Genomic DNA, 12,766 nt, shown 5'->3' on the forward strand with positions numbered 1-12,766 from the left:
ATGTTATAAGTATTCACAGAGCTACAAATTGGGATTATTGCCATCTGCATTTTAGGGAGCAGTCAAATAATTCATCTGAGGCTACAGAACTAGTTGGAGACAGAGCTAGACCTTGAATCAGAGACCACTTGCCCCTAAATCATGTGTTCTTTGTGCTACTCCATATTACCTGCCTTTTTTCTTACATCATTCATTCTGTTCAAACTGAACTCATGAATTTGAGAATACATCCTGTATTTCCTTTGATACTACACTCGGGCTGTATTATCATCAGGTGTGTTCTTGCTTCAGGTTCCGCTAGTCAAAATCTGCCCCATCCCATCTATGTACATTAAAAAAAATCTCAGCAACCAGCAATATTTTTACCTTCTTTGGTCTGTAAGCTGATTCTGTTTCAAGAAAGATTTGTACATATGATGTTCATTTCCTCCCGCTAGATGTTAACCTTCTTCACATCTCTAACAATCCCAAGTAAATTGCTGTTTCCTAAGCATGTATTGAATTAAAATTATTGCCACTATGCTTTCTAATCTAAAACTTTCATTAGGGGTATAATAGTAATTAAGGGTCAGAATTGCATTTGAAAGCCCATCCAGCTGTTTATTAGTAGTGCTATCTTGGGAAAATGCTTTAGCTTCTTTAAACATTAGTTGCCTCAATTATAAAATGAGGATATTAATAGTGACTACCTCACTGAGTGGTTGTGAGCTCATTATAAGACAGTGTAAACAAAGTTCTTGTACAGTGTCTGGAACCTGGTATTTTGTCAATCAGTATTAGCGGAAAGTGATAGTAATGGTAGCAATATAAGATGATCTCTAAAAGACATGCTCCTGAATAAATGTAGGAAGTAGTAATCTATGCCATTAAATTACCTGCCGTTTTACAGAAATGGACGAAGAAAAATAAACTGAATTATAAGAGGTTAACTAAGGACTCAAAAATAGGATACGAGCCCTTAATGACCAATCATTTCCTGCCATCCTGAGTATGAATTGATTTCAGGATGAAGGTTAGCTTGGTCGAATCAACAGGGCCTATCTAAATGTCTTTAAGTGATTTTAGGCTCCCGAGGTGTCATCGCAGGCCAAGAAATGACAGGTCTGGCTGTCAGTACTATCTGTGAGGCTAATGTAGTTATACAGTTGCCTCTGACATCTATCCCTGAAACACTAACAAGTTGCAACAGCAGCAGTGACAGCACCAGGATCTAAGAAACTGATTCTGTGGAGTGGGTGGCTAATGAATTCCCCCATCAATACACTGAGATCTTATGCCTTCTGAATACAGCTAGGGATCTAAAATCCATCATCTACAGCTTCAGGCAGTCAATGAGTTAATCCTTGCCCTGCTGCACTGAACAATACCCCAGGAGTAATGACGAGCAGCAGTGCAAGCAGTGGGTCAGTGAGATAATTCATCCAACCAACGGTGTTAAGGGAGGCTTGCCATTAAGTCCTGTGAGCCCCAGCACTCATGTGATGGCACTTAAGAGTTTGCCTTGCTTGTTGCATTTTAGATTCATCTGAAAAGCTTCTGCTATTCAGAACTTATTCAGCTAGCTTGATAACTGCAATAATCCAGTATATATACCACCCAGCTGTCTTTAAATCAGTACCATTCCAGCTCCTTAGAATTTTATATTGCTTCATTTCAAATTTCAGAGGCCTGATGAAAGTTTATTCATTGCTTAGGAAAATAAAATATAACATTTTTTTTCTGAGTTAAAACGAGTTAGTTGAAGAAAAGTCTTCGAGTATCAATAGTATCAAAATCTACCTAGGATTGAAAGCTCACTATGTTACGGAAGTTGCACGAGAGTTTTATATACGCCACCTCATAATGAGTAGAAAGCCTCATTTCTTGTTTTTTGTATTTGCTGTGGCTTTTCAAGCCTGTTCAGGCTATGTATGCCAAGGCTGGTCACAGTACCCCCAACACGTAGCACTTTTCCTGACATATAGTAAGAATTGAACTTATATATATCATATATTATGCTCAGGAGCTAAATTCTCTTAATCTTAGTTTTTCAAAATTCATATTGTCTAAGCATTGAGGATTCTGAAACATAACCGACATTAACTGTCTAAGGGCACTTGTATGAACCATAAATGAGAACGACAGAGCCATTTGGCCTTTGCTTCTCATAATTTCCTACCAGCCATAAACTATTTCCCACACACTTTGTCAGCTTGATTTTTAGGATTGCATGATTGTAAATTTTACTTGCATAGTAAATTTATAATTCACTTTGCCTTCATATTTTGGGGAATCGAAATCTATGAAGTATTTTTGCTTGTATTTCTGGTTTTAGGTTTTCAGTTTACTTAGTGGCGGGACCTACTTAGCTCCCCACAGGCGGGTCATATCCCCATTAGGACTCTGGTTCTGGCATTGTTTTGTGGGGGCTCTATGGATCCCCAAGTACAGGAACAAGCCCTTTGTGACTTTATCTGGTGCCCAAGGAGTGTCTAAAACCATTCTGATACTAGGCCTGTCTAGAAAGATTTAGCTTTCCCGCTGCTGCTACTTCTTGGTGGTGGTGCTGATCATGGTGATTGTCATCTTCTTCTTCTTGCTCTTTTCTTTTCTTTATTCTCCTTCTTCCTCCTCTTTTCCTCTTTCCCTCTCTTCCTCCTCCTCTTCTTTCCCTGTTTTCATATGAAGTGGCATATTCCCATTTCCCATGGTTGATACAATTAAAGAATGAACTTCAGGACAGGGCAGGTGACACTTTCACTGCTGAGTCTAGAGCCCTTTGGAAGCTTATAGTAAAGAGAATAGAAGCACAATGCATTGTCACCTTGTAACAGGGATAGAAACACAATGCTATGTAACGAGACACCAAGGAGGCAACAGGGTCACTTATCCTATCGACCGAACCCATGTCATGATCTAAATTCCCTCAGAAGTAACCAGCTTCTTCACTTTATGCTAAAGAGATGCTCCAAAAGTCTTAATTGTGAATCTGGTTAATTCATAAATTTACAATTTGTCAGATGAGATAGAAATTTAAAAATTTTGCCTAAAAAAATCCCAGCAGACTGATAGAAAAAAATTAAACTAAAACTTTCCTTCTATATATGTTTCTCTAATGCAGTCATCACTTCTACAGCACCCACTTTATTAGGAAAACCACCATTCTACATTTGTGCAGTGTTTTGCTAATAATAAACAGCTTCTAGGTACTTTATTTCATTTGATCTTTGAGAAAACTCTGCAACATAATATTTTATGCCCATTTATAAGAAAAGGAAGCTGAAGCTCCAAGTAGTAGAATGACTTACTAAAAGTCTAATAGCTCACTGACAGAAATGAAACTCAAATCCGCATTTTTCCATAACTTGACGTCTCTCAAAACCATGTGTGGAATCAAAGTAAACAGATTTAGATAGAAATATCATGGGACTAATAGAGATCTGAGAAAACACACACCAACTCCCCTGCAGATAGCTGCCTCTGGTCCAGGTTACATAAGCAGTCACTTCATCCAATCATCCCTTCCACTCCTTTCTCCCACCTTCTTCTCCGACTCTGCTGGGACAGCATGGCTAAGCTAAAAGCTGCAGAGACAATGCCCAGCAGGTCCTCTCGATAGAAGTGGCTAATGATCTGGAAAAACTCCTAAGCCCAGAAAACCCAAAGAGGCCTTTTTCACTAAGAGCAAATAGCAATGGAGGGAAATACAGAGCCAACCTGCAGTGCACAGCACTCTATGGGAAACAAAATTGCATCTGTTGGATATCTCTGTTGTTTTCTTGTTCTTTCCTTCTTTATTTGCATTACCAGCCTCAAAAACACCAACATTCTTCTGTACTCCACTGGAGAGTTCCCCAAATGCAGTTTCTGATTCAAATCCAGTTCTGTCACTGGCCAAATCCAGAGATGAATTTAAGCTAACAGCCACTAACCTCACCAAGGACTATCCCAGAAGATGCTGAGGGTTTACTGTAAATATCGCACATAGAGACAGCCCAAATGAAGCATCCAGGCTGGCAATTTATAGATGCAATAGATGGGAGGAACAGACAATTCATCATCATTCGGCTTACTTCATATAGTCTATAGGACTCTTTTTGGGTGCTATAAATTATGTAAAAACAATACAAATGAAACTTAATAAATATCCAATTTCCTCAAATGTGACACTGAGAAAATACTATCAATCTGTTTTCAGAGGGTCCATTTTTGGAAGGAGAATACTTTGCCATCATGAAAAGGGCTCCATCTGGACAGCAGTTCTCTGTATTCCCCTCACCCTGGTTTATGTAAAAATCTACATTTAAAGTCAGGAAGGAAATAGTTGAGGAAGGTTATAGATTCTTGTCAAACAAAACAGATGCCCTAACACATAAATTTTCACTGTTGCTGAAAGGCTAATAATTAAAAAATGAATCCAAGAGGATTTGCTGTAAATTACAAGAAAGAAATTAATAGGATGTCTTTTTTACACTCAGCATTAACTACATAAAGAGAAGCTAATTATTGCCCAGTTCTCCCCAACCTTCTATTTTATAGGTGGTGAAAGGAGGTTGTCAAGAGTTTCATGATAGTAATAACAAGCACTTCATGCTAATCTCTTCTCTAGTCCTATTCAGTTTTTTCCCTGTTGTATAAATGAAGGTGAGTATAACATGACACAGCTCCATAAAGCCTAGATGTGGGGTCAATAGGTAGATGTCACTCACAAGTGATAGCAGCTTTTCTCCAAAATTGAGCTTTAATTCCTCAACAATTGATTTCAATGGAGAGAAACTAATATGTGAAATCTATTTTTAAAAAATTCCTCAATCCTAGGACACCCTCCCTTTAAGGAATCTCATTTTATGCACATATGCTTCAATGAAGATCTCTGTGCCTTTTTCAAACATGCTTAATTCAAGATTCTATTAATATAACAATTTATAATTGATTCGGAAAATATTGCATCATGGAATGTGAACCCAAAACAAAGAAACGTTAGCTAATTTGAAGCAAGCAATTTCTAAATAATTTTTCTCCCCGGGCTCCCTCCGGTTGTTTAAAATGACCAAAGCCTTGTCTTGTTCTATACTTATTGTCAAAACCTATATAACTTTCCTAAGGCCCAGATGAGTGGGAATGCTTTAGGTTTAAAAGAAAGTAACAAGAGAAATAAGAGCCTCTGCTCCCTTGGCCAGAATGAAAGACAATCTGAACAAATCATGAAACAAAAAAATGTGCTCTTCAGCCATAAAAAAGAATGAGATCATGTTCTTTGCAGGAACATGGATGAAGCTGGGAGCCATCATCTTTAGCAAAGTGACACAGGAAGAGAAAACCAAATACCGCATATTCTCCCTTATAAGCGGAAGCTAAATGATGAGAACACATGAATACATAGAGGAGAACATCACACACTGGGGCCTTTGGGAGGGTGAAAGGTAGGAGGATGGAGAGCATCAGGAAAAATAAGTAATGAGTACTAGGCTTAATACCTGGGTAATCAAATAATCTGTACAACAAACCCCCACGACACGAGTTTACCTATATATATATATATATATGAGAAAATGTGTTCATAGCACTCAACTGTCTTGGTGACCTTTTCTTCCTTGCCCCAATTATTCAATCTAGGACACAAATATCTTTATTTTACCCAAGTTTTCCCATTCATTTCTACCATCCCACACAACTTCGCACTTCCCCAAATGAGCCATGGTCACTTATCTCCCTTTCTGTCCAACTCTCCTATCAAAAATTAAATTCTGTCACAGGATCTGACCTTAGCCTGGTATAAGAAGGATGGCAGTAAGACGGACTACTTTAAATGAATTAGTAAGTAATTCCAGGACTTGCAGTGCAACACGAGCTTAAGATACCACTTTTCCAAAGCAATTTTAATACCTAGGGATTTCAAGATAATGAAAGAAAAGAAATGGGAAAATTGGAGCACACGAGGAGGGACAGTGTGGAGCTGAGAGCAGATACGAAAAATGTGCAGTGTGCATTCACAAAACCTCACATCTGCACATGTGGCAGACATGACTAATGGAAGCTAGATCTCCTGCCTATGGATTTGCCCGCTGCTCTCACAAACCCTCCGAGTGTAAAGCTTGAAGTGAGAGAGTGAGGCCCTGAGAAATTGCAGGCAAGATGAAGCCTGTTTGCCACTCCTGCCTGGGGCTATATCCTAGAGCAGGTGCTTACCCCAGGGTCAGGCTCTCTAGTGTTATTGGAAGAGCATTTTCTCTTCCTTCAAATAAGTCCAATTGGGGGTAAAAAGGAAATATTCCAACGACAATGTTGATGCAGCTCACAACACTTCAGGAATTTCTAGGAATTTTCCTCTTTGAAAGTTTAAAAAATACAAGCTTTCTTTGTGTCTTCTCCTTCTCCTCAACTCTCTCTCTCATTCACTCTCACTCTGACGCACACACACACACACACACACACACACACACACACACCCCACTGGCTAATTTTAGAGTTTGTATCTTAATTTTGACTAACTTTACTAGCCTGACCACCACTCAGAAGTAGCACCAAAGTACTTTAGGTATTTGTTGCTGTTGTTTTATAGTGAACACTCATACTCCAAGAATGAAGCTTTGCCCCCATGTCACCCCTTGTTGAAGCACATCAATAGGCAGAGCCCTGTCCTCTTCCCTTATCCCTGGAATTTACTCTGCTGTTATGCTCTGAATGTGCCTCCCAAAGTTCCGATCACCAATGCAGCAATGTTTGGAGCTATGGCCTTTGGGAGGTGTTTAGATCATGAGGGCTCTGCCTTCATGAATAGGTGAATGCTATCCTAACAAGGGACTTGCGAGAGTGGGTTCAGTCTTTCTGCTCTTTTGCCACATAAGAACACGGAGTTCCTTTCCTTCTGAGGATGCAGTGCTCACCTTAGAGGTGGAGACTGGACCCTCACAAGACACCAAACCTGCCAGCACCTTGATCTTGGACTTCCCAGCCTCCAGAACTGTAAGAAATTGATTTATTTTCTTTATAAATTACCAACTCTGAAGTATTCTGTTATAGCAATAAAACAAACAAACAAACAAAAAACAGCAGAGTAAGCCACCTGCTTTCAACTACCCCTTGTGTCTTTTTCTTTTTTTTTCCCAGGGGGTTTCTCTTCTCCTAGGCAAACTGTAAGGTGAAATAGCATCTTCTGCCTCATGCTCAGTCCCTTCCACTTTCATTGATGGCCCCAAAGCTCTTTTACTTTTGAGTAATTTTCTTTAGTACAAGAAAACAAACTATTCAACAAACAGAACCATCTTTTACAGATTATAAAGTTATAAAAGTATCTTAATAGGAATTTATGGTTTGATTTCCCTGATGGCAACAACTTAAATGTTCAAAACAAAAAGCTGGTTTTAAGAATTAAGTCTTTTAATCTTCTACCTAGATTTCTGTATTTTCAAGTGTGATAAGAAACCTGCCTTCTTCTGTGCAGACAAAGAGATAATCTGCAAGGAAATAAAAAATGCTTTCAAATGACTAGACCCACGAAGAGGCCCCAGGCTCGAGAGGGCCATGAACATGTCAGGGTCACTCTAGAATCACACAGATTCTCCACATCATAGGATCCTTTTTTCTTTTTTTCTGAAAAGGTTAGGTGACACCATCTCCTAATCTAAGATTTGAAGGAAAATCTATTGGGCTTTCACAGAATGTTTACGCAATCGGCAGCATCACCCAAGTGTCTACAGTAATTCAGGGGTTTCTTTTCATTTTGATATGTCTGGCAATTTTGCTCATATAAAGAAAATAATATCATACCACGTCAAATCTAATGGGTATGCTTATACAGAATACACACACTAATAAATGCACACAAATGGATGTTACTTGAATCTGAAAGTATGTTTAGCGCATTCACTTTTCAAAGACACCAAAGAAATGACAGAACTTTATAACGGCATATTATAATATACTGGCATGTTCTGGTTCCTCCTAGAAGTTACCATGATCTGTATGACAACTTTATTAAAACACTGCCAATTTCAAGTAAACCAACAGAAAATAGGAAAATCTCTCTCTTAAAAGTAGAGATGTTCTACAAAACATGAACGAGCAGGAATGGATAAACCAGTAGTACATTATTTGACTCAAAAAGATGCTCATGTCCGTGCCAAATCATATTTTTCTTAGGAAGTCAGAAAGAACAAAAGAAGAAGATAAATCACTGTGGAAATGCAAGTGAGCTTGTAATAATAGTCTAGTTATAGCCGCCATGAAATAGTCATTAAGTTATATGCAACATAAATCTCACAGAGTTTTGTAAATTATGGTGGTTCTTAGAGGCCAAATAAAGATAAAGTGTAGTAAGTATGGCTGCCTTTTTTTTTTTTTTTTTTGGCTCCTTGGCATGGGTTTTTAAAATGTTTTAGCTCAGGCTCATAGCACTATATGGTGCCTGAAGCATCTGAGAAAGAATTAAAAAGTTCACAACTTGATTCAAGACTCCTCCACCACATTTTGAAGGTGATCATCTCTAACCAGTTCTTTTCTAAGCTCCTAAGCAGAGTCTTGCCCTGATCTAGCTTATACTGGGGCCAGACAGACTTCCAGATCAAGCCTAGTGCTTTAAACTGCTCCCATTTTCAAGGCATGCTGGAAGAGCAAGTGCCAGATATGTGGTCTGCAGTGGGAGTTAAGCTTGCCATGCATGATTCCGGCCAGCCATCTCCAACTCCAGAGACCAGCAATGAAATTGTATCCTCTGCTTCTCTCTGTACACCTGCACGTTAGCAAAACTCTGATTCAGAGATTCCTAATCAATGTACTTTTTCCTCCTTTTTGGAGGTTGGTAGTAATCCCCAGTTGATATTTTTTCTTAACTGCTTTTTCCTCCTGCTATTTAAACTAAATCTTATTGCTCCAAATTAAATCCATTCTTTCTAGGCTTGTCATTGCTAACTAATGAGAACAATTCCTCTCTTTGCTCTTGGTGACTGCGCTTTTGGTACTTACGGATGAGAATCATATCTCTCTTTAGCCTACTTTCTTAACTGCAGACTGCACAGGTGATAAAATGGGTTAATTGTTGCTATAAAAATATTTTCCATCCTTAGAAGAATTTTTCTTCCAAATCATTTTAATTTCTTAGCCTTTGCTGTGTTCTTATGATCTACAGGGATTGAGGGTGCAGTGCTGTTAAGAACATATGGACAAGACCAAAAGCAAAATGTTGAATATGCAATACACATGAATTACTCAACTCTTGATCACTGTCCTGTGTCCTCTTCGCCCCGCCCACTCGGGCACTCTGGTCTCAGTTTTTATCACACATTTCTTACAGCTCTACAGTGATGTTTGAAGCCTAGGACAGGGGTCACTTAATTATAGTCTGTAGCTTGTTTCTACAGACACGTTTTTATTGGAACACAGTCACATGTATTTTCAAACACATGTATTGTCTCTGTCTGCTTGCACATTACAAAGGCAGAAGTATCTCTGAGAGAGACTATCTGATCTGCAAAGTCCAAAATATTTATTCTCTGCCTCTTTTCAGAAGGTTTGCTAACTCCCAGCCTAGGAGACTGTTAACGTTCCACTTGGCTTTGCTGCTTGCACCAGGTAAGATCCATACCAGGTAAATCTCTTAAATATACCCTTAGCAGTCTGCTAAATGTTCTACCACAGAGTTGGGAAGGGAGTCTGCAAATAAAGAATTTCTTTTTCCTCTCTATATACCTGGGGCAGAAGAAAGAGGTTTTAAATATTTTCCCCTGGGTACCCTATAAGCATGATGATTCACATCTCAAAACCATTTTTATAAGCATGTGCACCTTTGCCACATTGATCTAGAATGTTCTGCTGCATCTACCTGAATAAACCAACTCAGACCACCAATAAGACGAGAAGATCCAGGCCAAGGCCTGGTACTCACTATGTGAAGCTGGAGGAAGTCACCAAGTCCTGGAGCACTGTCAATGCGGACCAAGATGCCATCCTTCACAGTGGTGCTGAAGCCCACGGCAAGGCGATCAGAGCGTGTGCTGGGCCTGTCATTGGCTGGCCAGGTGTAGAGGATGAGGCCACCACTTTTCCCAAAGATGTACGTAGCGCCAGCTGCAAAAGCAAGGAGACAGGGAGACATCAAGGTACTGTATTGTATACAGCCAGCTGTATCACACTGTTGAGACCTTACACACAACAGCTGTAGAAAGGAAATGTCCCCCATGTGACAGTATTTGGTTACTGAGAGGGATGGATCCCAAGGCTTCCGAAGGCAGCTATCACCCCAAATTAAAGATTCAGGAAAAATGAATGAATAGCAAAGCAGATTTTGGTGAGAATCATTTTTGACATCTTCAGCTCCTGCTGCATCACGGTAGAGAGTAAATAACATCCTAAGTGTGGGAGCTTGGGTACGTTGTGATAAACAACTTTCTGATCTTCCTCAACAGCAGGCTTCATTTTCCATCTTGGCTAGGACAGGCACAAGAGAGAAAACAAGTCCCCTGTCTCTTAGCTACCAGCATCATCTGGTCAGTGGAGCCAGGAGCCTTACCAAAGTGAAGATAACAGAACAGTCCAAACCATGTCCCTCATGCCTGTACCTTCTTCGACTCCCACAGGAAAGAAAGCAGTGGCCAGAGAAAACCAAGTTACGTGACTAAATGCATTTGCCTATTTCACTATTATGTTGCTATAAACAGGGTAACAAAAGTTATTGCCAGGAGTCTTTTAAAAATGAACCTTTTTTTTTTTTTGGTTCCCTCATGGTATTATTTATCTGGCATTAAATAAGTTTTCATTTCCTTTTTCAAACGAATAGGAAGAAGATACAAGAAACTTAGAAAAAAACATCCCCGATAATGAAATTTGAACATGACAAGTGGTAACTGTCAATTATGATTAGTGGGCTTATCAGTATGTTTACTATTTACTTGTCTTTTTACTATTATCCATATGAACTCAGGAGTTACTAGGAATATATTAATTTAGAACTACTTACAAAGCAAATGGGAATTTGTATTTCAGAATTTATAAAAAGTATATTTTAAGAAACATGTTTTTAATCTGAACTGAGGAAAACCATTTAGATTTGGTGACCAGAAAAGACTCCGCCATTTGTTGCCCCTGTGGTTTTAGGCATGTGGTGTAATCCACAGCGAATACTTCCACGAGTTATTCATCTCAAAGTTCAGAGCACATTTGACATCAGATCTTCTTGTACATTTCCCAGAGACCACATTCCAACCCTTAAAACTATTTGAAAGCAGCATTAGACCACCATTCAGATACCTTTAACATTTACTAAAAATCTCAAGCACTGGCCCACATGTGTTCCCCGAGCTAGTTTACAGAGAGTATTGGGTGGAATTATGTTGACCAAAGAAGCGAGTTATTTATCTTGCTTAGAAATAATAAAGTTAACTCTTGTGAGACTAGAATTAGGAATATGTGTCATATGTCATCCTTCCTAAAGCACTAACACTCATTAAATTCTGAGGCTTACAGAACCTAATTTGTCTTCTTTGAAAGGTCACTATTCTAGTTACTCCAATTTGCTCAGTTTGTATATTACATGTAGCATAACATTATTTTCTTTTTTATGAATTTCTCAATCCTTAGGGGATGGTGTCTGGAGAGCTCTCCGCACTCATCTGGAAGGTTTGGAAGTGTGGTATGCAAAGTTTATGATTAATTCTATACACAAAGCAATGTTTACTTCCCACCACCCACAAATACCCTCAAATCTTCTTAAAATTACAAATGTGGGTATAATGATTTACCCTTGATATCTCTCCATCTGTGAAGAATTTAAATAATTCCTCTGTAGATGATTACAAATGTCATCACCACTCTCTTTATTCTTTATTTGGAAAACTGAAGGTTACTCAGTGATTAATGTATAGAATCACCAAAAAATGCAAATCAGCCTGTGACATTTCATGGCAATTTATAAAAATCTTTTACTTTTCTTTCCTAAATATATAGTGGATTCTGCTACAGAGACAAATTCATACTCTACCAGGAAATAATTTTGTCACTACACAAGTAACAAGTCAAAAAACTGATAGCAACATATGCATGGTGCTTTACAGTTTGCAAAATATTTTCAAATTCATTCGCTGATTCCTTGAAATAATTCTATAGGATATTTTATATCTTAACACTGTTTTACAGATTCGGAAACAGACGCTCAATTATCTGACTTAAGTGGTACCGTTTTTAAGTGTACAGCCTGAGCCTTCTACCTCTGAAAGCCTTTATTCACCACATACCAACGTAATTACACAATAAACTGTATCAATAAACTACACCAATGGGGCAAACAGCTGTCTGTACTTGGTTCTTTTCACATTTTTGTATCAACCTAAAGCAGAATGAAAACAAAGTCACAGCACCCAAAGTTGGTGTTTCCACAAGCTTGTTTGCCCATCCCACCATATCAATAACGATAAGCATTTTACTTGTAGTTTTCATTCACTACCCTGCCAGTAATTCTCAATGCTCCAATACAGAGAAGAATATTTTAATACATAAATATATAATTTCTTATATGTGTTTAGAAGGTCCCAGTGGCTTTAATCTTTAAATAAACAAAAAGCAAAACTTTACTGTGACAATATTTGATATGAAAGATTAAAATCTGATTTAAAATTATTTGTATTGCTTTTGTTATTCTTAATTTACAATGTCACTATGTTAGATAATTCTTTTTTTTTTTTTTTTTTTTTTTTTTTTGAAATAGTTTTTTTTTTTTTTCCCAGGGGTGGGGGGAAAGGGCCAACTGTGGCCCCCCCCCACCCCCCCCCCCGGGGTTTTGGCAATTTTCTGCCTC

The 12,766-nt window shown here is 38.5% G+C and overlaps 1 protein-coding gene across 43 annotated transcripts in view; it reads right to left on the bottom strand.

Annotated features, from left to right (window-relative positions):
- NRXN3 (neurexin 3) overlaps nt 1-12,766 on the bottom strand; it is a 1,699,208-nt gene that overhangs the window by 382,864 nt on the left and 1,303,578 nt on the right. For all 43 annotated transcript variants that reach the window (XM_032287218.1, XM_032287216.1, XM_032287189.1 and 40 more), the window contains one exon: nt 9,863-10,044. In XM_032287218.1, coding sequence (XP_032143109.1) covers nt 9,863-10,044 — 182 coding nt within the window. The remainder of the gene's footprint in view (nt 1-9,862; nt 10,045-12,766) is intronic.

Source organism: Sapajus apella, unplaced genomic scaffold, assembly GCF_009761245.1.
Source record: "Sapajus apella isolate SASKATOON/1434 unplaced genomic scaffold, GSC_monkey_1.0 scaffold20, whole genome shotgun sequence".
Taxonomy (NCBI): Eukaryota; Metazoa; Chordata; class Mammalia; order Primates; family Cebidae; genus Sapajus; species Sapajus apella.